General features: G+C 40.5%; 1 protein-coding gene across 1 annotated transcript in view; it reads left to right on the forward strand.

The window, feature by feature from the left end:
* The window catches only part of LOC111956222 (sodium/potassium/calcium exchanger 2), a 163062-nt gene that overhangs the window by 129913 nt on the left and 8179 nt on the right, over nt 1–24970 (forward strand). The window contains 2 exon segments of the mRNA XM_070434894.1: nt 6829–6927; nt 14425–14510. Of these exon segments, the coding sequence (XP_070290995.1) occupies nt 6829–6927; nt 14425–14510 (185 nt within the window).

Below are 24970 nucleotides of genomic sequence, written 5' to 3' on the forward strand. Positions count from 1 at the left end.
TACATTCATTCATTGTGCCCGTAGCCTGAGAGGATGGAAGTTCAACATGTAGCTAGATGTAGTATGCTAATGTTAACTAGCTGGCCTGGCGCATCATTGCCCATGAAAGGAAGTTAGGCTACCGATCAAGCAACTTAGCCAGGTAGCCTAGGACAACAAAAACTAAAAGCGTGTAATGTATGACAGAGTCATAGACCGTTTTAGGCAACATGAAAGAGGAGGATGGCAATGGCGTTACTCTACAAGTAGGGTGAGTCAACATGTTTTTTCTACTTGCATGCACTTACATGCGCACACACAGAAATCAGTAGCATGGACAGCCACATCATATTTAGTTTACATTGATTGGACTAAATAATTTTTGGTATCTTTTAGTTGTCACTGTATTAGACTAAGCATAGGTGATTAGATGATGTTGAAATGTTGAAGTTTAATTTTCCTGTGCGAGCACCATTATGAATATCAAGAGGGTGTATATCTTACATAAGTAAGTTATTTCTAAAGAAAAGCCATGGACATTCAAACTGTTGCTTGTGCAAAGCACATTTTTACTGTGAATGTATTATTGCGACAAAAACTCTGTTATCAACACACATGGCAGTCCATTCAAAATGGCAACAATGGAACATGTGGTTTTTGATATGCATCTATTTCAAAGCCGACCTTTGGACGGGGTTTAAACACATCAAGGTGATATTCAGACATTATTTGATGGATTTTGAAAATTCTAAAAGCGTTGAGTATCTTACACCATTATGCAGCTGCTACATTTATCAGAACTGTATTGTTGACCTTTTATAAATTTTGACAACCGTTGCTGCTTACATACACTACCGGTCAAAAGTTTTAGAACACCTACTCATTCAAGGGTTTTTCTTTATTTGTACTATTTTCTACATTGTAGAATAATAGTGAAGACATCAACACTAAGAAATAACATATATGGAATCATGTAGTAACCAAAAAAGTGTGAAATAAATCAAAATACACTACTATTCAAAAGTTTGGGGTCACTTAGAAATGTCCTTGTTTTCCATGAAAACATACATGAAAATAGTTGCAAAATGATTAGGAAATATAGTCAACATGTTGACAAGGTTATAAATAATGATTTTTAATTGAAATAATCATTGTGTCCTTCAAACTTTGCTTTCGTCAAATAATCCTCAATTTGCAGCAGTTACAGCCTTGCAGACCTTTGGCATTCTAGTTGTCAATTTGTTGAGGTAATCTGAAGAGATTTCACCCCATGCTCCCCGAAGCACCTCCCACAAGTTGGATTGGCTTGATGGGCACTTCTTACGTACCATACGGTCAAGCTGCTCCCACAACAGCTCAATAGGGTTGAGAACCGGTGACTGTGCTGGCCACTCCATTATAGACAGAATACCAGCTAACTGCTTCTTCCCTAAATAGTTATTGGATAGTTTGGAGCTGTGCTTTGGGTCATTGTCCTGTTGTAGTGGGAAATTGGCTCCAATTAAGCACCGTCCACAGGGTATGGCATAGCGTCTCAAAATGGAGTGATAGCCTTCCTTCTTCAATATACCTTTTACCCTGTACAAATCTCCCACTTTACCACCACCAAAGCACCCCCAGACCATCACATTTCCTTCACCATGCTTGACAGATGGTGTCAAGCACTCCTCCAGCATCTTTACATTTTTTCTGTCTTACGAATGTTCTAATTTGTGATCCGAACACCTCAAACTTAGATTTGTCTGTCCATAACACTTTTTTCCAATCTTGTCTGTATTCTTTTGCCCATCTTAATCTTTTATTTTTATTGGCCAGTCGAAGATATGGCTTTTTCTTTGCAACTCTGCCTAGAAGGCCAGCATCCTAGAGTTGCATCTTCACTTTTGACGTTGAGACTGGGGGTACTATTTAATGAAGCTGCCAGTTGAGAACTTGTGAGGTGTCTGTTTCTCAAACTAGACACTCTAATGTACTTGTCCTCTTGCTCAGTTGTGCACCTGGGCCTCCCACTCCTCTTTCTATTCTGCTTAGAGCCAGTTTGCGCTGTTCTGTGAAGGGAGTAGTACAAAGCATTGTAAGAGATTTTCAGTTTCTTGGCAATTTCTAGCATTGAATAGCCTTCATTTCTCAGAACAAGAATAGACTGACGAGTTTCAGAAGAAAGGTCTTTGTTTCTAGCCATTTTGAGCCTGTAATCGAACCCATAAATGCTGATGCTCCAGATACTCAACTAGTCTAAGGAAGGCCAGTTGTATTGCTCCTTTAACCAGAACACAGTTTTCAGCTGTGCTAATATAATTGCAAAAGGGTTTTCTAATGATCAATTAGCCTTTTAAAATTATAAACTTGGATTAACTAACACAACGTGCCATTGGAACACAGGGGTGATGGTTGCTGATAATGGGCCCTCTATGTAGATTTTCCATTTAAAAAATCTGCCGTTTCCAGCTACAGTAGTCATTTACAACATTAACAATGTCTACACTGTATTTCTGATAAATTTTATGTTATTTTAATGGACAAAAAAATAGCTTTTCTTTCAAAAACAAGGACATTTCTATGTGAACCCAAACTTTTGAACGGTAGTGTATATTTTATATTTGAGATTCTTCAAATAGCCACCCTTTGCCTTGATGCCAGCTTTGCACACTCTTGGCATTTTGTCAACCAGCTTCACCAGCTTCATGCTTTTCCAACAGTCTTGAAGGAGTTCCCAAATATGCTGAGCACTTGTTGGCTGCTTTTCCTTCACTCTGCTGTCCGACTCATACTAAACCATCTCAATTGGGTTGAGGTTGAGTGATTGTGGAGGCCAGGTCATCTGATGCAGCACTCCATCACTCTCCTTCCTGGCAAAATAGCCCTTACACAGCCTGAAGGTGTGTTGGGACATTGTCCTGTTGAAAAACAAATTTATTAGTCCCTCTAAGCCCAAACAAGATGGGATGTCGTGTCGCCTGCAGAATGCTGTGGTAGCCATGCTGGTTAAGTGTTACTTGAATTCTAAATAAATCACAGACAGCAAAGCACCCCCACACCATAACATCTCCTCCTCCATGCTTTACGGTGGGAAATACACATGCGGAGATCATCCGTTCACCCACACCACGTCTCACAAAGACATGGCAGTTGGAACCAAACATTTCCAATTTGGACTCATCAGACCAAAGGACAAATGTCCACCCGTCTAATGTCGATTGCTCATGTTTCTTGACCCAAGCAAGTCTCTTCTTCTTATTGGTGTCCTTTAGTGGTGGTTTCTTTGCAACAATTAGACCATGAAGMCCTGATTCACACAGTCTCCTCTGAAAAGTTGATGTTGAGATGTGTCTGTTACTTGAACTCTGTGAAGCATTTATTTGGGCTGCTATTTCTGAGGCTAGTAACTCAAATTAACGTATCCTCTGCAGCAGAGGTAACTCTGGGTCTTCCATTCCTGTGGCGGTCCTCATGAGAGCCAGTTTCATCATGGTGCTTGATGGTTTTTGCGACTACACTTGAAGAAATGGTTTGTTCGTCTTAAAGTAATGATGGACTGTCATTTATCTTTGCTTATTTGAGCTGTTCTTGAGCTGTTCTTGCCATAATATGGACTTATGTATACCCCCATACCTTGTCACAACACAACTGATTGGCTCAAAAGCATTAACTTTTACTTGGTCACAATCCCGGATCCGGGAGCACCCTCATCAGTAAAAAAGCTGACTAGCATAGCCTAGCATAGCGCCACAAGTAAATACTAGCATCTAAATATCATGAAATCACAAGTCCAAGACACCAGATGAAAGATACACATCTTGTGAATCCAGCCATCATTTCTGATTTTTAAAATGTTTTACAGGGAAGACACAATATGTATTTCTATTAGCTAACCACAATAGCAAAAGACACAACTTTTTTTTCTCCACCATTTTTTTACTGCATAGGTAGCTATCACAAATTCGACCAAATAAAGATATAAATAGTCACTAACCAAGAAACAACTTCATCAGATGACAGTCTGATAACATATTTATTGTATAGCATATGTTTTGTTCGAAAAATTTGCATATTTCAGGTATAAATCATAGTTTTACATTGCAGCCACCATCACAACTCTCACCAAAGCAACTAGAATAACTACAGAGAGCAACGTGAATTACCTAAATACTCATCATAAAACATTTATGAAAAATACACAGTGTACAGCAAATGAAAGACAAAGATCTTGTGAATCCAGCCATTATTTCAGATTTTTTTAGTGTTTTACAGCGAAAACACAATATAGCATTATATTAGCTTACTACAATAGCCAACCACACAGCAGCATTGATTCATGCACGTTAGCGATAGCGAATAAACCAGCAAAAGATATTACATTTTTCACTAACCTTCTCAAAACTTCATCAGATGACAGTCCTATAACATCATATTACACAATACATATATGGTTTGTTCGAAAATGTGCATATTTAGCGGCACAAATCGTGGTTAACAATGAGAATAGTAGCCAAGCTGCAAACAAAATGTCGGGAGAATCTTGGGAGAGGCACCTAATCTAATCAATAACTAATCATAAAACTTGAATAAAAAATACAGGTTGGACAGCAAATGAAAGATACATTAGTTCTTAATGCAACCGCTGTGTTAGATTTTTAAAATTAACGTTACTACGACATACAGCGTGCGTTAAAGCGAGACCGCACCGAAATTAATGGCGGAATAATAGTTTAACATTTTTCAACAGAAAAACGAATTAACATCATAAATAGTTTCTTACTATTTGATGAGCTTCCATCAGAATCTTGTGCAAGTTGTCCTTTGTCCAGAAGAATCGTTGCTCGGTTGTAGATTGTCATCTTCAACTTTGGAATAGCAGCAAACATTAGCCATGTGGCGAAGACGTGTCCAACTCACTATAACGCAGCACAAATGAAATACCGAAAATGCATATACTGATATAAACTGATATAACTCGATTTAAATAAAACTACATTATGATGTTTAAACACCTATATCGAATAAAATCAAGCCGAATATATCTAACGCCTATAACGAGAGCTTTTCAGAATGCAATCCTGAGGTCTGTCTTGCGTCATGACGAACGTTGAAAAGACTGCACACCCGGTTCCAAGAGCTTTTAATACGGCCTCAGAACTACCTAGACACCCCATTCAATTCTCACTGCTTACTGAATCTAGGGAAGGCGTATGCAGTGCATGTAGACCCATAGATTACATGCAAATTAATAAACTGACCCTGGAACAGAGCCCCCGATTTCAGATTTCTCACTTCCTGACAAGGAGTTTTGCTGAAAATGAGTTCTGTTTAACTCACAGATATAATTCAATGACGGTTTTTAGAAACTAGAGAGTGTTTTCTATCCAATAGTAATAATAATATGCATATTGTACGAGCAAGAATTGAGTACGAGGCAGTTTCATTTGGGAACGTTTTTTTACAAAGTTGAAATGGCGCTCCCTATTGAGAAAAGGTTTTAAGAAGGAAAGAAATTCCACAAATTAACTTTTAACAAGGCACACCTGTTAATTGAAATGCATTCCAGGTGACTACCTCATTAAGCTGATTGAGAGAATGCCAAGAGTGTGCAAAGTTGTCATCAAGGCAAAGGGTGATTTCAAGAATCTCAAATATTAAATATATTTTGATTTGTTTAACATTTTCTTGGTTACTACATGATTCCATATTTGTTATTTCATAGTTTTGATGTCTTCACTACTATTCTACTATGTAGAAGATAGTAAAGAAATCCAGAAAAACCCTTGAATAAGTAGGTGTTCTAAAACTTTTGACCGGTAGTGTAAGCTAGCCACCAATTTAAAACAGATGATGTTGGTTACCATCTTTATTAAATTGTCCAATATGATCTGATCTACATCCTTCTTATTTAAAGTAGTCAAGTAAGGTAATTTTGACCTCTATGTTGAATGTCATTATTTTTGCATTCTGTTTATGGCATTACTGTCTTTTGTATAACAATACTTTGTTACATTGTATGTGAATACGGTGACAAGAAGAGGTTCCTAATGATCATAGATGGACCACATGGACCACGTTTATTAAGAATTTGCCTGGTGTAAAGTTGGCAGTCGGCAACCCCGAAGGAATATCTGGCGGCAGCTACTCAAATAAGTTCTAAGGGGAGATGTATGAGAAAAGATACTAGAATGAGGAGCGGAAGAAGGGCGATAGCTCCACCCCCCTCGCTCTTCAAGTTTCTCTGAAGTCTATGGGTAAAATTTTTAAAGAAGCTCACACATGCTAAATCGTCACTTGTACAACTAATCAGTGACGAAAAACCATCGCACTGGAACAACTGTTGCTCGTTTATTGTCGCATCCCACAGTCTTTTGAGAGACATTACGATACCATATGTTACATAGTCTGTCCACGAAAGATTAGTAACAAAATGTTTTTCTGAAATGGATATTATCAAGTGCAATATCTTAATCAGTCTCTTAAATTGTATGTAACTGTTTTGTTCTATCTTTTAGACTAAATGCTATGCCCCCAGAAAATAAAAGTGTACAAATTTAGGTTCAACTAGCATAAAGGCTTAGTAGACCTGGCCATAGATTGGGTGTGACCGATTATGCTTCATAAAGTGTTCTCTCCCACTGGCATGCATCTAGGACATTGCTGGCTCATTAGTACATTATATGACATTGACTTCAAACTGTAATTTGAATAGTGATATGAAAACTTGCTTCTGTTCTTTTCCTTTGAACATAGATAGGTCTGGAACCATGAGAAAGGCAGAGGATCCCTGAGTCCAGGCAATGGACCTGTGAAGGTGACACAGGGCTTACGTCCCCTACTGTAGTTAACTCTCTGATGGTTATGTTGCAGGAAAATTCAGAGAAAAGGCATCCATCCTTCATAAGATTGCCAAAAAGAAATGCCAAGTAGAGGACAGTGAGAAGGCTAATGGAGTAGCCAGCCGGTCAGGTGAGTGGTCTCTACTCTGGGGGTCTAGTGTAGTCCCATGTGTTAACACAAGTGAATGATATCAGAAACACAAACAAGTTGAAGAGTGATCTCTTTTTCTTTTCTATTTTTTTCTCTCTCACACACATACACAAACTCTCACAAATATTTGTATGTTTGGAAGTTGGCTAAACAGACAGCAGTTGGCTAAACATTTGTATGTTTGGCAGTTGGCTAAATATTTAAATAAATCCCTTCAATGCTCTATATTGTTTTGAAACCATGTAATTGTTAGATATTTGTTATTATATAACAGGTTCTAAAAAATCTGCAATCTGATGAAATGCAGGTCGAAGCTATTCAATAATCTCCAATAACCACACAGACAGAGATCATCACTATTTGGCCATGTTACAAAGTACAGAAGTTCATTAGAAGTTCATGTTACAAAGTACAGAAGTACAGAAGTCATTATGCCTGTCCTTACTAGCATGCCCATCTAGTGATTATCACTCTGTCGAAGGAGTGCCAGTTGTAACTTGATACATCCAATCTCAATACGCCAACTCCGGGCTCTGACGAAAACAAAAAACACGGTGAACATTTTGCCATGCTCTGTGTCTGTAACCAGTAGTAACCACCAACTTCAGTTTAATTTATCTTAAATTAACAGACTAATCTAACATTCCTACACCCTACTCACATAACCCCTGATGCTGGATTGCTACCTCCTTGAGGTTTTGCCTGCTCTCCTGCATTTTCTAAAACAGCTCACTAGCTTTTGTGAAACGCAAATACCATTGTCATTGTTTTGTTCGCATATGCACAAATATACATTTTTGTACACAGTCATGGGCTACTTGATACAGATATGTTGTCTTCATTTGACCAGTTTCTCACAGCAAGAAAATAATCCTGCAGCAACAGGAAATGTGAAATATTATGTGAATTATAATTAATGGACATTTTTGTAGGGGTTGATACAGTTGTTCTTCCTTTACAAGTTAAGTCATACTGCAGCACAGCTTGCAGGCTGCCGCAGAATTCTATGGCACGTTATTTAATTGTCAGCCATTGTTACCATTAATGCTAGTTAGTGCAAGTTTGACCACCAGATGGCATCTTTGAGAAGCATTTGGACAGCCTTCAATACTGGCTGTACTAGAGAATTTAAAAGCTTTTTTGTAAGAACATAGTATATGGGATTGATTTGAAGAAATGTTGCTTAATTAATTTGCTTAATATTATGGTGTTTCTATTCCAAGAAAAACAAAAAACAAAACCCTCAGGGTTTCTGTGAGGATGGAACGGAAAATATGGCACTGTTCAATGTGACGGTCGGGAGTAGGCTACAGTACTTAGAGCATAACATTTCCACACTCTAATTGTAGTCTAACCCATACCCAAATGGAGATTCAGTGAAAATAGACATCTCATTGATTTATCAAGACCAGTCCCCATGCTTGTCTCAGAGCAGCGTGAAACGGTGCTGAAATAGTTGACCATACGCGGGTAGTCTATTGCTTCAAATCCTATTGCTTCTAACTTCAATATGCTTTTTAAATAAAAAAGACCTACACCACTTTAAACAGCACGTTACTCAACACTAGTGAGACTCATGTCGCCTACGGTAGGCCTACAGTATATCACTAAATATTTTTTCAATGACGTGACCCAGCTAGCAATGAGGAATTGGCCCAGAAGTGGCCCTCTTCTGGGGGGCCGGAACTGATTTGAATTGGCCCGGCATCAGGTGTCAGTCTCGGTATCAAATTGATTGACTGCCCAGAATCGGCCCAAGTACATCGGGCCGTTTCCGTCTACCGGAATTCAGCCGACTTTGCCGGCATCTGGCCGATGCAAATTTTTATTTAAATAAATATAAAATTACCCAATTTAGTAATTTTAAATATTACTATGATACATTTTATACAAACAAATTATACCCATCCACAAAAAAAACATTTTGTGTTACATGCTGACCAGACCGGACAAGTCGTGTGCGCGAGCTTCGCAAAATAAATGTAGAAATCCATGTTATTCAATTATTGCACCCACACTGCTCGCGCGCGCCAACGAGCGTCTGCGACGCCAAGGGCTAAAATAGAACTCATTCCTATTTCTGACGCAGATCGCGCTGCAAGTCCTGACTCTCCCATCTCCTCATTGGTTTATAGAAGCAAGTACCCACGTGCCATCTTCTCATTGGTTATACCCACGTGGGTGATTGAAAGACGAACTGTTTTGCCCGTAGCCGTGGTAATACTATGAAAGTTTAGATGCGATCACCATATAAGTTAAGCGTTGAAAAAGTTTGGAATGAGGAGCGATGATTAGAAACGATTCGGTTGGCCGTTTTATGTGTGGATTAATTGTCGAAGTAGAGGTCCTTGTGCATTTCAGGTAAAATAACAACTCAATGTTTATATCCCAGGACAAATTAGCTAGCAACAGCAAGCTAGCTAAATAGGACAAATTAACGTTAGCTAGCAAGTGCAAGCTAACTAGCTAAATTGCCATACATGTTTAATGCTTTTCGACCTGTCCACAAATTAATGTCATTGGTTCAGAGTTTGTTTTGATATTTTAACCTGCGTGTCGTGATCGCGTTTGGTGTGGGGGGGCAAAATACATTTATGCACGATAGCGCACGATGGCGCACGCACGCAGCTGGTTTGGGTTCCGTGTTAGAGGAAACACCATACATGTTACGTCCGTTGTTGGAATGAGACCAAGGTGCAGCGTGGTAGGCGAACATCTTACTTTTATTTAAAATGAACACCAAAAACCAACAAAATACAAAACGAACGTAAAGTTCTGCAGGCTATACAGCAACTAACAAAATCAAGATCCCACAACCTAAGGTGGGAAAAAAGGCTACCTAAGTATGATCCCCAATCAGAGACAACGATACACAGCTGCCTCTGATTGGGAACCATACCAAGCCAAACAAAGAAATAGGAAAACTAGATTGCCCACCCAAATCACACCCTGACCTAACCAAATAGAGAAATAGAAAGGCTCTCTAAGGTCAGGGCATGACAATACACCTGGTGACCGTGTCAGCGTGCATACGCCTGGCCCGCCACAGGAGTCGCTACAGCACGATGGGACAAGGACATCCCGGCCGGCCAAACCCTTCCCTAACTCGGACGATGCTGGGCCAATTGTGTGTCGCCTCATTGGTCTCCCGGTCGTGGCCGGCATGGGTCTCGAACTAGCATCTGTAGCAACGCAGTTTGCACTGCGATGCAGTGTCTTAGACTGCTGCGATCTCAGGAGGCTCCATCCACAAAGTTTTTAATGCTTATCAACTACCTTGCACAAAATATCAAAATACTAAAATACTACACAGGACTCTTAAAGAATTTCATTTAAATACTAATTGTATTTTCTGATCACAGAAACAATGAGAAAATATGGAAAAATAAATAATGAAATGTTAATTATATAAAGCAGCCCGTGTAATCATCTGCCAGAGAGTAGCCCCAATCGTCCCAAGCCCCAAGTAATACATTTGGGCTAGATAACTATCACCGGAATCGGCCCGAGCCCCAAGTAATACATTTGGGCCAGATAATTTACACCGTAATCGGCCTGAGCTCAATCCCCGCATCCCAGCCATAAGTAATATTGCCGAAGACGAGTCTGACTCTCAGCCGAGTGCCCCGACTCTCAGCCGGAATCGGCCCAGATTCACTGTGCTAGCTGGGGAATCTCCTCCAATAATTACATTTAGAGGATTGGACAATTCTAAATTCATATCTAAGAGGCATTTTTCGTTAGATATTCTCACAGATCAGACCTAAGGGGCTTTAATATAATTCTAAACTAATTCATAATAATTGCACGTCACCCTATGGGACTCCCAATCACAGTCAGATGTGATACTGCCTGGATTTGAACCAGGGACTGTAGTGATGCCTCTTGCACTGAGTTGCAGAGCCTTAGACCACTGTGCCACTCAGGAACCATGATCAATATGACCAATATATAGTGCTGTTAATAGCCCATCCTAGAAATGTTGTTTGCAGAATTGACAGCCTGCTATGCTTGTGGAAAACAGGGTTAATAATAATAATAATACTTTTTCTCCCTTCCACTTGTTAAAGGTTCCAATTGATAAAAGTTTTTTTTACAGAACAAATAAAACAACAAATATTGTGGTTAAACTTAAATGTACTAATTATATTTGAGTTTAACCACAATATTTGTTTTATTATTTGTTCTGTCTATTCTGGTGGATTAAACTGAAATTGCAACCAACTTTCTATGGCCTGTTTAAAAACTAACGATATTTTCGAGATTATTTCATTTTCAAATAACCTAAAGTGAGCGAGAAAAAGGCCATTCTTGAACATGGGGTGAGACATTGTTACAAATATATAAATTAAACCAGTTTGTTTTTTAGAATTATTTATTTCTGTTTTTAGAGGGAGAGAAACCAAATAAATACTGTCACCTCATAGGTCTCCCGGTCACAACCAGCACGGGTATTGAACCAGCATCTTTAGCAACACAGTTTGCACTGCAATGCAGTGTCTTAGACCGCTGCACCACTCAGACGCTGTACAAGGTAACTGGTCGGGAATAGCCTACAGTACTAAAGTAAGAGCAAAATAATCCTAACATTTCCACACCCTAATTGTAGTCTAAGTATCTCTTAGAATAAAAAACAGTTTTAGTAAGTAATACTGACGAGTAGAAACAAAAAAATAAGTGTATTTTTCCAGGTGTGCGCGTACAGGACAGAGGAATCGTAATTCTTAGAGTATTGTTGTAAATTCAATCACCTCCTTCATCCTCATCATTCAGTTAAATGAAAGTCGTGCACAATTATCAGTTTCTATTTGGTTTATGTTGCCCATTCATTGTCAGTTAGAGACAGTAGCACCTTGGGACTCAAAAGCATAATCAGTGCTCTAACTCCCCCTTGCGCTGGTCTGGAGCAATGAAGTAGTGACACGGGGTACGGTACTAAACCACAAATTACATCTAAGTCCCGCAGCATAATCGCAAAACTTTTAGTTGAGCAACCACTGTACATTTGTGTTAGGATAAATCAAGTCTTACATTTTAAAGTGTAATTAACTAACTTTAGAAGCCTTTTTAAACCTTGAATACACTAGAATTTGCATTTCCTGCTGCACATGAACATTCTCTACAACAGCAGAGTGATCAAATTAAGATAGCACATCTGTATAGAAAAGTTAGAATCTTAGGCGAGTATTGGGGAGCTCTATCTTGGTAGGTGATCTGTCTATGGTCCAAATCACTGACGCAGGTCCACAAGGATATTTATAACCTGGCATTATGCCTAAAAAGAAACCTGGATTCAAAGAAAGGTCCTGGCTATTTATCAAATTACTAAAAGCGGAATTTTATGTTTTTTGGCTGGGGTCAAAATATTTTTTTAAAGTCCATATTGATGCAGAAAATCTAAAATATTTGTGTAGTTATTAGGAACAAGTTGACTGATATTAGGGACAAGTCGACTGACAAAGTCCTGAAAAATTGGGAGGATTGAATAAACCACCTTTGAGATATGATCAAAAATATGCTATCTTTTGGGTTAATGAGGCCTCGGTTCTAAAGCCAAGCAAGCATTGCATTTAGAAGTGCCAAATTAATTGTGACTGTTGTCTTAGAGCAATGTTTTGTTCAATTGAGCCACTGCCAAGTGCAATTCATGTGTGTTTTCACTTCAAAGAGCTCTGACGCAATGGTCCAAAAGATACTCAGAGGGGCCATAGAAAGAGCTTTCATGTGTATAATGTTCCCATACAAACAAAATCAAAGAGGGACATGGATATTTATTACTGAGACAAAATTAGGCTAACAGTGCTACATTAACATATTAACATCTTAACAGAACCCAAATTCATGACAAGTATCAATTTAAGATTAGAAGTCCATGTTGCTGGTTAAACGAGTTTCTACTTTAAAAAATATTGTACTGTAGTCCCAAAAAATGTCAAATGTAATTAATATACAAATGTGTAGTGTAATGCCTTATTTACTCAGAATGTAATATGCCACTAGTATATGAAATTGACATATCAAATGTATCATTCATTTGAATATGTTCTATGGTTTAGTTAATAGTGTATAGGATCCCTTGCAAAGGGCCAGGGAAGTCATTTGTTAGACAATAGGAGTATCAGATCACTTTACCTCCCTGGCAATATCCTGCTATGTCACAACCACACTTGGATTAAACAAATTTCCATGTCAATTATGTTATAGTCATCCGATTTTATAGCTTTCGGCATTTTGTATTTTAATGAATAGTGTAAGTACATCTGGCCTTAAATGAATAGGGCCCTAAATGAAGTTCGACATAAGGTAGCCCTCTTACAAGATAGGGGGAGCTGCACTACAGGAACACACACTCACAGACACCCTAGGTCCAGCATCTCATCGCTTAGCATTTTTGGTGCTGCTAGCAATGCTTATGGGGACATATTGTGCTCTGAAAAGCCCAAAACAATATATGCAGCCACTGTTTGAAGCTGTAAGGCATGACTGTGAAAGATGTTGGATGTCCTAATGCAGTGTTCCTCAATCCTTGTCTTGAAAAGATCATGTACACCTGCAGAAGCTCTACAGAGCTGAGTATTGTTTCGGTTTTTTTACCTTTCTTTCATGGCAACACTTTGTGAGGGGGGAGAAAAGTTTTGTTGTTTGTGGTAAAAAATAAGTTTGCGTAAAGTAGTGTGTACAATGTTTATTTTCTGAGGGCAATCATCATCTGATACCGTAGATAGTTTGATTGATGGATGTGCAATTATAGCTAGTCATTTCTTAATGACTAAATCTCTTGATTAATCATAGCAGCATTTTACAGTGTTGTTTTACGAATATTACTCTGTATTTGATTAACTTGTTACACTGAATTGGCTTTTTTCCTACCTGTATTCATGGGTTGCATCTCCGTCACTTGGTCATGCCATTGTTATGAAAGTTCTACAGACGCCTCAGCAATAGCTTTGCTCGAAGTCGAGTGACAGCCAGTCATTGTCAACATTGATTAGTGACCGTTTCGTCTAAATTACACTATAGTGGCCTTGAAATATGATGACGTGTCTAAAGTAGGCAAATAATTAGTAGGAAACAACTTTGCCATGACAAAAAAATATATATTTTAGACAGATGGCAAGGTTCTTTACAAATAGCTAGCAATGCAAACTATAGCTAGTAAAAATGTGGTGCTGTCTCCTCAATCTTAGCTAGCTAGCTAGAGTTATACTGCATGTTATACTGCATCACAATGATGACAAAAGGTTTTCTATTAAATATTTGTCTCTATTTGAAATGTCATCGTGTTTCCAAGACACTATAATGCACTTTAGACTAAATCTTCATCAGCGCCAATTCAGAATTAATTGAGTAGAACATTCAGAGGAGGGCGCAGTGCCTAAAGAGAATCTTCATTACAATATTGTGAGTCAATTTGCAACCCATCTATACCACAATTACATTAATTGCTCTCCGTGTTTTCTCTTTTATGATATGCAGATAAAAATCTTCCAAACAGCTCAAATGTCGAGGTGGAAGTCACACCACCAATGAATGGTACTGCAGGACAAGAAGGGGAAGCTCCGGTAAGAAACCCATTTTAGGGGCACACACACACACACAAACCAACATAGACCCGACCGCAAACAAGTGGGCACACAACTCAACAATTCCCATCCCTCCACTTGTGCACATATTTACTAAGGTACTAGTCAGATACAGTAGAACCTCAAAGATATGAACCTTAGAGTTATGGAATGCCGGACCTGAACAATAATTAAATGGGAAAAAAACAGAATTACCGTAGGTTACAGACAAACTTAAATGTTGCTTTCATGTGAAGCATAAAACGACTCTTCAGATAGGGTCTTCACTCACATGCTGCTTGCTCATATCACGGATTCCCCCGGTACTGCTGCTCATTCCGTGCACCAGTTCCGGAGGTCTATGTCACCGGCCTCTAGGCGTCATTGCACTGCCTCATTACACACACCTGATTCCAATTCCCCTGATTAGTAATTGTATATATGTGCCCTCTGTTCACCATTGTCTTGTCGGTTATTGTTCCCATGTCCATTGGTCTGTGAGTACCTGTGCATTGTTATTTCGGCTTTCAAGCTGCGTGTATTGTGCACTTGTAATTACGGGTCTCGGCCCGTGTATTGTTGTGCATTTGTTGTTACGGGTCTCGCCCCGTGTAGTGTATTGCAGGTATATATTAGAGGTTTAACCACGCTCTTTTGTTTGGGTTACCTCCTTGTGTTTTTGTATACATGTTTGTTTTGGGCTTCGTCCCCGTGCCTTTTCATGGCATGTTGTATATTTTGGGTGGAGTATTAAACCCCCCTATTACGAATTCCTGTGCCTGTCTACAACCATTAATAAAATGTAATGTTTAAGCACAGATTAAGCCCACTTTAAGCACTTTGGAAAAAAGCGTCTGCTAAATGGCATATATATATACATATATATACTTAAGCAATAAGGCCCGAGGGGTGTGGTATATGGCCAATATACCGCGCTAAGGGCTGTTCTTAAGCACGACGCAATGCGAAGTGCCTGAACACAGTCCTTAGCCGTGGTACATTGGCCATATACAGTATCACAAACCCCAGATGTGCCTTATTGCTTTTATAAACTGGTTACCAATGTAATTAGAGCAATAACAATAAATGTTTTGTCATACCCGTGGTATACAGTCTGATATGCCATTGCTGTCAGCCAATCAGCATTCAGGGCTTGAACCACGCAGTTTATAATATATATCACCCCCAAAGACCAGAAGTGGAAACCAAAAAATGGCATCAGAATATATTGGTTCGCCTAATTATAGCACGGTTGTGTACGCCATGCTATTGATAACAATACCATCATCTGGATGTGGAGAGGGAGGAAGAGAATAGCCCTTTTGTTTTACTGCTGTTTCATCGCCAAGGTTACAAGCAAGTCTCTGTCAGCGCCAACGGTCATGGCAGATTAAGCAGGCTGAGCTGTCATCAGGTCCATCTTCTATCGTGCTCCAACCCGCTTAATATGCTGCGTAGGTACTTCATCTTGACCTTTTTTACATTTCAAACCCAACGAATGAACATTTGGTCTCATTAGAACAGGATATCATACCCCTAGGTTTGAAAACAATCCTCTCTGATGTTTTTTTGCATACATCATTGTCCACAGAGCAAGGGAGTAAGGGGCAGACTTGGCTGACAGCAATAGTTCTTGGTGCGTTCTACATTGATTGGCGTGTGAGGACCTGTTCTCCAGCAGTCCCAAATGGGGTTCTGGTCCTCCTCTTTAATTGGATACAAGGGAATCTGAGACTGCTTTCCACTCTCAAAAGGGTTTGTTTGTGCTCTTTCCTTATTTTAAATTAATATGGTACCTTATAACTGCCTTAATGTTGCTGGACCCCAGAAAGAGGCAGCAGCTAATTGGGATCCTTAATAAATACTTAATTCATAATTCACGATAGAGATGTTTTTATATACCAGCTACAGTCATAAATGTCACCTTTAACTGGTTGATTATACATATTTCTATAAATTTTACATTCACAGTTTATTTCCAATAACAATATTCKGAGAGTGCAGGAGTCTGGTCTAGTGGTAGCGCTGCCGACACCAGATCACATATCCCCCTTGGTGATGTACGTACGAATTTAGTCTCACCCCTTCCCACACTATAAAAGGTCATTAGTTCTGCTAATTAATTTTTGGGGTGGAAACCTGTTCCCCAGAACCATTCAAGTAACCCAACTCAAAGTATTGCAGTGTTCAATACTTAAAGTAATATGGTGACATCACCACCAATTTGGTTATCTTTTTAAGTTGTAAATACTTAGCTGTTTTGTGTTTTTATACACTAAATTGCATTATGTATTCTGAACTATATCAATTGAAGTTACTTAATATTTATTCTCGGGAACATAAAAATGTAGGGTCCCATTTACTTAAATTAATACCAATTAAGTACCTTACAGTTGATTGTTTTAAATTTAAATGGTAAATAATAAACTAAAATAGCTTCTTACCAAAGAGCAATTTCGCAAGCAAGAATATAGATATGATATGATATGATATGTCTGTGGGGAGGGGAAAACAGAAAACTAGCTGTTATTGGCAGAGAGGTTTGGGACTTTTGGTCTATAAACTCATTTACCAAAACAGGCAAAAATGTCAGGCTGTCTTTTCAAACAGCTCTTACACTAAAAGAGCATTATCAACATTTTCACAATTTCACGGTATTATATAAAACACAGGCAAATCACGTTTTTAACTGCACTGGGCCTTTAAATTATTATTTTTTCATGCGTTAGTAGGAAGTAGTTCTGATTAGTAATTTTTAAAACCAGGGTAAATTGACGTTCAATAATGAGACAACTCAGACAAGCCATTCCTACCATCAACAAGGTCACTCCGCTCTAAATGACAAAGGCTATTGCAGCATTCTGCAATGCTTACAGCTTAACATCCAAATATTGCTAGAGGAATGATCATTGTGCTCAACAATGCTTGCCAAGGTGGGTTAAAATGACAAATCGTCAAATCCATAAAAGAATGTTAAACATTAAGACATGACCACTAATATCCGTTCATCGTGATCCTTTACACATCATAGTACAACAAACCGCTTAATACGATTTTAGAAATATACTTTTCTTTATTTAAACATTCATACATTGTGTAAAAGTATCATATAGTCCAAAAAATAATAATTACCCGCAATCCTTTCAAAAACGGAGCAACATGGCACTATTCATAACTTGCAAAATCATAATAATTCTATATCAGCACAACACAAATAAATCAAGTGTTTTTTACTCAAATAGCAATGTCTGACTACTACTTTATTATTTTAAGTAAAGACGTAAAATATAATAGAATCAAGTAAAAACAACTTATTTAATAAATGTTAGATTGACTGTAAAATATTAAATAATCATAACTTTTTTTATTTATTTATTTTATTTCACCTTTATTTAACCAGGTAGGCTAGTTGAGAACAAGTTCTCATTTGCAACTGCGACCTGGCCAAGATAAAGCATAGCAGTGTGAACAGACAACACAGAGTTACACATGGAGTAAACAATAAACAAGTCAATAACATTGTAGGAGAAAAAAAAAGGAAAAAAAAGAGAATCTATATACAATGTGTGCAAAAGGCATGAGGAGGTAGGCAATAAATAGGCCATAGGAGCGAATAATTACAATTTAGCAGATTAACACTGGGGTGATAAATCATCAGATGATCATGTGCAAATAGAGATACTGGTGTGCAAAAGAGCAGAAAAGTAAATAAATGAAAACAGTATGGGGATGAGGTAGGTAAATTGGGTGGGCTATATACCGATGGACTATGTACAGCTGCAGCGATCGGTTAGCTGCTCAGATAGCAGATGTTTAAAGTTGTTGAGGGAGATAAAAGTCTCCAACTTCAGAGATTTTTGCAATTCGTTCCAGTCGCAGGCAGCAGAGAACTGGAAGGAAAGGCGGCCAAATGAGGTTTTGGCTTTAGGGATGATCAGTGAGATACACCTGCTGGAGCTCGTACTACGGGTGGGTGTTGCCATCGTGACCAGTGAACTGAGATAAGGCGACGCTTTACCTAACATAGCCTTGTAGATGACCTGGAGCCAGTGGGTCTGACGACGAACATGCAGCGAGGGCCAGCCGACTAGAGCATACAGGTCGAAGTGGTGGGTGGTATAAGGTGCTTTAGTAACAAAACGGATGGCACGGTGATAAACTGCATCCAGTTTGCTGAGTAGAGTATTGGAAGCTATTTTGTAGATGACATCGCCGAAGTCGAGGATCGGTAGGATAGTCAGTTTTACTAGGGTAAGTTTGGCGGCGTGAGTGAAGGAGGCCTTGTTGCGAAATAGAAAGCCGACTCTGGATTTGATTTTGGATTGGAGATGTTTGATATGAGTCTGGAAGGAGAGTTTGCAGTCTAGCCAGACACCTAGGTACTTATAGATGTCCACATAATTCTAGGTCGGAACCATCCAGGGTGGTGATGCTAGTCGGCGTGCGGGTGCAGGCAGCGACCGTTGAACAGCATGCATTTGGTTTACTAGCTGTTTAAGAGCAGTTGGAGGCCACGGAAGGAGTGTTGTATGGCATTGAAGCTCGTTTGGAGGTTAGATAGCACAGTGTCCAAGGAAGGGCCAGAAGTATACAGAATGGTGTGTCTTGCGTAGAGGTGGATCAGGGAATCGCCCGCAGCAAGAGCAACATCATTGATGTATACAGAGAAAAGAGTCGGCCCGAGAATTGAACCCTGTGGTACCCCATAGAGACTGCCAGAGGACCGGACAACATGCCCTCCGATTTGACACACTGAACTCTGTCTGCGAAGTAGTTGGTGAACCAGGCGAGGCAGTCATTAGAAAAACCGAGGCTACTGAGTCTGCCGATAAGAATATGGTGATTGACAGAGTCGAAAGCCTTGGCAGGTCGATGAAGACGGCTGCACAGTACTGTCTTTTATCGATGGCGGTTATGATATCGTTTAGTACCTTGAGCGTGGCTGAGGTGCACCCGTGACCGGCTCGGAAACCGGATTGCACAGCGGAGAAGGTACGGTGGGATTCGAGATGGTCAGTGATCTGTTTGTTGACTTGGCTTTCGAAGACCTTAGATAGGCAGGCAGGATGGATATAGGTCTGTAACAGTTTGGGTCCAGGGTGCCTCCCCCTTTGAAGAGGGGATGACCGCGGCAGCTTTCTAATCCTTGGGGATCTCAGATGATACGAAGGAGAGGTTGAACAGGCTGGAAATAGGGGGTGCGACAATGGCGGCGGACAGTTTCAGAAATAGAGGGTCCAGATTGTCAAGCCCAGCTGATTTGTATGGGTCCAGGTTTTGCAGCTCTTTCAGAACATCTGCTATCTGGATTTGGTAAAGGAGAAGCTGGGAGGCTTGGGAGTAGCAGCGGGGGGGGCGGAGCTGTTGGCCAGGGTTGGAGTAGCCAGGAGAAGCATGGCCAGCCGTTGAGAAATGCTTGTTGAAGTCTTCGATTATCACGGATTTATCGGTGGTGACCGTGTTACCTAGCCTCAGTGCAGTGGGCAGCTGGGAGGAGGTGCTCTTGTTCTCCATGGACTTTACAGTGTCCAGAACTTTTTGGAGTTAGAGCTACAGGATGCAAATTTCTGCTTAAAAAAGCGGGCCTTTGCTTTCCTGACTGACTGCGTGTTTTGTGTTCCTGACTTCCTTGAACAGTTGCATATCGCGGGGACTATTCGATGCTATTGCAGTTCGCCACAGGATGTTTTTGTGCTGGTCGAGGGCAGTCAGGTCTGGAGTGAACCAAGGGCTATATCTGTTCTTAGTTCTGCATTTTTTGAACGGAGCATGCTTGTCTAAGATGGTGAGGAAGTTACTTTTAAAGACATGACCGCAGGCATCCTCAACTGACGGGATGAGGTCATATCCTTCCAGGATACCCGGGCCAGGTCGATTAGAAAGGCCTGCTCGCAGAAGTGTTTTAGGGAGTGTTTGACAGTGATGAGGGGTGGTCGTTTGACCGCGGACCCGTAGCGGATACAGGCAATGAGGCAGTGATCGCTGAGATCCTGATTGAAGACAGCAGAGGTGTATTTGGAGGGCAAGTTGGTCAGGATAATGTCTATTAGGGTTCCTTGATGATTTGTGTGAGATTGAGGGCATCTAGCTTAGATTGTAGTACTGCCGGGATGTTAAGCATATCCCAGTTTAGGTCACCTAACAGAACAAACTCTGAAGCTAGATGGGGYGCGATCAATTCACAGATGGTGTCCAGGGCACAGCTGGGAGCTGAGGGGGGTCGGTAGCAGGCGGCAACAGTGAGAGACTTATTTCTGGAGAGATTAATTTTGCAACAACTCAATAACTTTAGATTAGCAGAGCACAAAGAAAGTTATATTTAGTCAATAACCTAATATTTGCTAATAGTAATGAAAAACATTCAGTGATAAGAAATCTTATTGACATCTGAGTTACCACTTTTATGATTTGAGTTCTAGTGACCATTGGAGATGTTTGAGTAGACACTACTCAATTTCTTTAATGAGTTAGGCAGTTACTTTTTACAATGCATCTGTCTGCTGCTCTACATGTAGGTCTATCTATCTCTCTCTCTCATTCCTGACTGTCCTGTGAAATAAATTAATAAAAATACAATCTGTTGTAACATACTCTTTCACAGAAACATGCCTCTCTCGGAATATACTGTCGTAGTCGGTCCAGCCATCTGGATTCTCAGTTCATCGTGCCAACAGGAATAAACATCTCTCTGGGAAGAAGAAGGGCGGGAGTCTATGTTTCATGATTAACGACTCATGGTGTAATTGTAATAGCATACAGGAACTCAAATCCTTTTGTTCACCCGAACTCGAATACCTTACAATCAAATACCGACCGTATTATCTCCCATTACATTTTTTAGGGTTATTGTCACAGCCGTGTATATCCCCCTCAAGCCGATACCACGACGGCCCTCAAGGAACTTCACTGGACTTTATGCAAACTGGAAACCATATTTCCTGAGGCTGCATTTATTGTAGCTGGGGATTTCAACAAAGCACATTTGAGGAAAAGGCTACATAAATTCTAACAGCATATCGACTGTAGTACTCACACTGTAAAAACACTCAACCATTGTTACTCCAACTTCCGGGATGCATACAAGGCCCACTCCCGCCCTCCTTTTGGAAAATCTGACCACGACTCCATTTTGCTCCTCCCTTCCTATAGGCAGAAACTCAAACAGGAAGTACCCATGCTGGGGACTATTCAACGCTGGTCTGACCAATTAGAATCGACGCTTCAAGATTGTTTTGATCACACATGCTGGGATATGTTCCGGGTAGCTTCCGAGAATAATATTGACGTGCACACTGAGACGGTTACTGAGTTTATCAAGAAATGTATAGGAGATGTTTTACCCACTGTGACTATTAAAACCTGCCCTAATCAGAAACCGTGAATAGATGGCAGCATTTGCGTAAAACTGAAAGCGTGATCCACCGCATTTAACGGCAAGGTGACTGGGAATACAGCAGAATACAAACAGAGTAGTCATTCCCTCCGCGAGGCAATCAAACAGGCAAAACGTCAGTATAGAGACAAAGTGGAGTCACAATTCAATGGCTCAGACACGAGACATACGTGGCAGGGTCTACAGACAATCACACACCACAAAAGGAAAACCAGCCATGTCGAGGACACCGACGTTTTGCTTCCGGACAAGCTAAACACATTCTTTGCCTGCTTTGCGGATAGCACAGTGCCACAGACATGGCCAGCTACCAAGGATTGTGGTCTCTCCTTCTCCGTGGCCGACGTGAGTAAGACATTTAAACGTGTCAACCCTCGCAAGGCTACCGGCCCAGACGGCATCCCTATCCCTAGCTGGCTGGTGTGTTTACGGACATATTCAATATCTCCATATCCAAGTCTGCTGTCTCCACATGCTCCAAGATGGCCACCATTGTTCCTGTACCCAAGAAGGCCAAGGTAACGGAACGAAATTACTATCGCCCCGTAGCAGTCACTTCTGTCATCATGAAGTGCTTTGAGAGGCTAGTCAAGGATCATATCACCTCCACCTTACCTGTCACCCTAGACCCACTTCAATTTCCTTGCTGCCCCAATAGGTCCACAGACAATGCAATTGCGAACATGATGCAATTGCCATCACAATCACCATCACACTGGATCCTATCCCATCTGGACAAAAGGAATACCTATGTAAGAAGGCTGTTCATTGACTATAGCTCAGCATTCAACACCATAGTACCCTCCAAGCTCATCATTAAGCTCGAGCCCCTGGGTCTGAACCCCGCCCTGTGCAACTGGATCCTGGACTTCCTGATGGGCCGCCCCCAGGTGGTGAAGGTAGGAAACAACATCTCGCTTCGCTGATCCTCAACACTAGGGCCCCACAAGGGTGCGTGCTTAGCCCCCTCCTGTACTCCCTGTTCACCCATTACTGTATGGCCATGCGCCTCCAACTCAATCATAAAGTTTGCAGACGACACAACAGTAGTAGGTTTGATTACCAATAATGACGAGACAGCCTAGAGGAAGGAGGTGAGGGCTCTGGGAGTGTGGTGTCAGGAAAATAACCTCTCACTCAACGTAAACAAAACAAAGGAGATGATTGTGGACTTCAGGAAACAGCAGAGGGAGCACCCCCCATCTACATCGATGGGACAGCAGTGGAGAAGGTGGAACGTTTTAAGTTCCTCAGCGTACATATCACTGACAAACTAAAATGGTCCACCCACACAGGCAGTGTGGTGAAGAAGGCGCAACAGTGTGTCTTCAACCTCAGGAGGCTGAAGAAATTGGGCTTGTCACCTAAAACCCTCACAAACTTTTACAGATGCACAATTGAGAGCTTTCCTGTCGGGCTGTATCACCGCCTGGTACGGCAGCTGTACCGCCCACAACTGTAGGGCTCTCCAGAGGGTAGTGTGGTCTGCACAACGCATCACCGGGGGCAAACTACCTGCCCTCCAGGACACCTACACCACCCGATGTCACAGGAAGGCCAAAAAGATCATCAAGGACAACAACCACCCGAGCCACTGCCTGTTCACCCCGCTATCATCCAGAAAGTGTACACGTACACTTTCAGGTACACTTTAAAGCTGGGACCCGAGAGACTGAATAACAGGTTAGATCTCAAGGCCATCAGACTGTTAAATAGCCTTCACTGCTGCTGCCTATATACTGTACACAGACTTGAAATCATTGGCCATCCATATATTTATAAATTCTTAATTACATTCCTTTACTTAGATTTGTGTGTATTAGGTATTTGTCGTGAAATTGTTAGATATTACTTGTTAGATATTGCTGCACTGTCGGAACTAGAAGCACAAGCATTTCCCTTCACCCGCAATGACATCTGCTAAACACGTGTATGTAACCAATAAAATGTTATTTAATTTGTATGGCTATGTCCTTTAACTCCAATTTGCTGATTATAGTTGTACAATAAAATACTAAAATCACATACCCAGATAGGTAAGTTAGCTCAAATTAATGCATTCATAATGTTATATATTATGTATAATCTACAGTATATCATGACATTATTTATACTTTTTTTTTACTGTGTGATCAGCTTAAATGCAGACTACATCTTGCTCTCTCTGTTCTGGTGTACTGTCATTACAATCACTTATTGCGAACTTTGTAAAAATGGCTAGTAAGCTACAGTACAAAATCAATGACCTATAAAAGTCAAAACTATAATTTCATATTTGAAAATTACTCCAACAGGCTCCATAAGTCTGGAATCCCTTTTGCTAGTACCGCAAGTACACAGAACATTTTCTGCTCCACCTTTGTTGGTGTAGGCTAAATGTTGTCAAGATCTGTGCAGATGCACCTGCAGATGAGCCGAAAATACCTAACTCGTCATTGCTCAGGTTCTTAAGCTTGTTTTATGGAGAGGAAAATGTCTCCCATCAGCTTCAATATTGTGACAATAATGCAATATATCAGGTCTGTAATTTTGGCCAGAAGAGGCCTGCTTGGATTAATGTCATGCGGTGAGACAGATTTCCGTGTTAAAGTGAGCCACTGCTTACTTCCATGTCACCTACACAGCGATGCAGACCCTTATCTTTAGAAGTTGAGGTATCTCACTTGTTTGGCATTCTGATGACCAAACTGAAGGTCCAGCAGTCCAGACATTTGATCATGCGCCATGTATGAGGACATGAGTAGAGTGTCAGGCTCATCCAGGCTTGGAGCAATCTTCCAAACCACTGTCATCAAATGCCCCTCTCTCAAGGTCACAGAGAGTGAGGGAATGCCAACCAACTCTATAATCATTTCCTAAGGCCTTAGTTGTCATTATTATTTATCATCATCATCATAGAATTCATTTTTTTTCCCCAAGAAAGGCCTGGCTGACCCTGACTGCACCACATTTTAAGCACAGATCTCCCAATTTCTCCAAACCAATTTCACATTTAACTGTATCAATACTGCAGGTTTCTCTTTTCTTTGAAGTTATTGCATTATTCCGACGCACCTGCAACGAGAAC

The sequence above is a fragment of the Salvelinus sp. IW2-2015 genome, linkage group LG3, assembly GCF_002910315.2.
Source record: "Salvelinus sp. IW2-2015 linkage group LG3, ASM291031v2, whole genome shotgun sequence".
NCBI lineage: Eukaryota > Metazoa > Chordata > Actinopteri > Salmoniformes > Salmonidae > Salvelinus > Salvelinus sp. IW2-2015.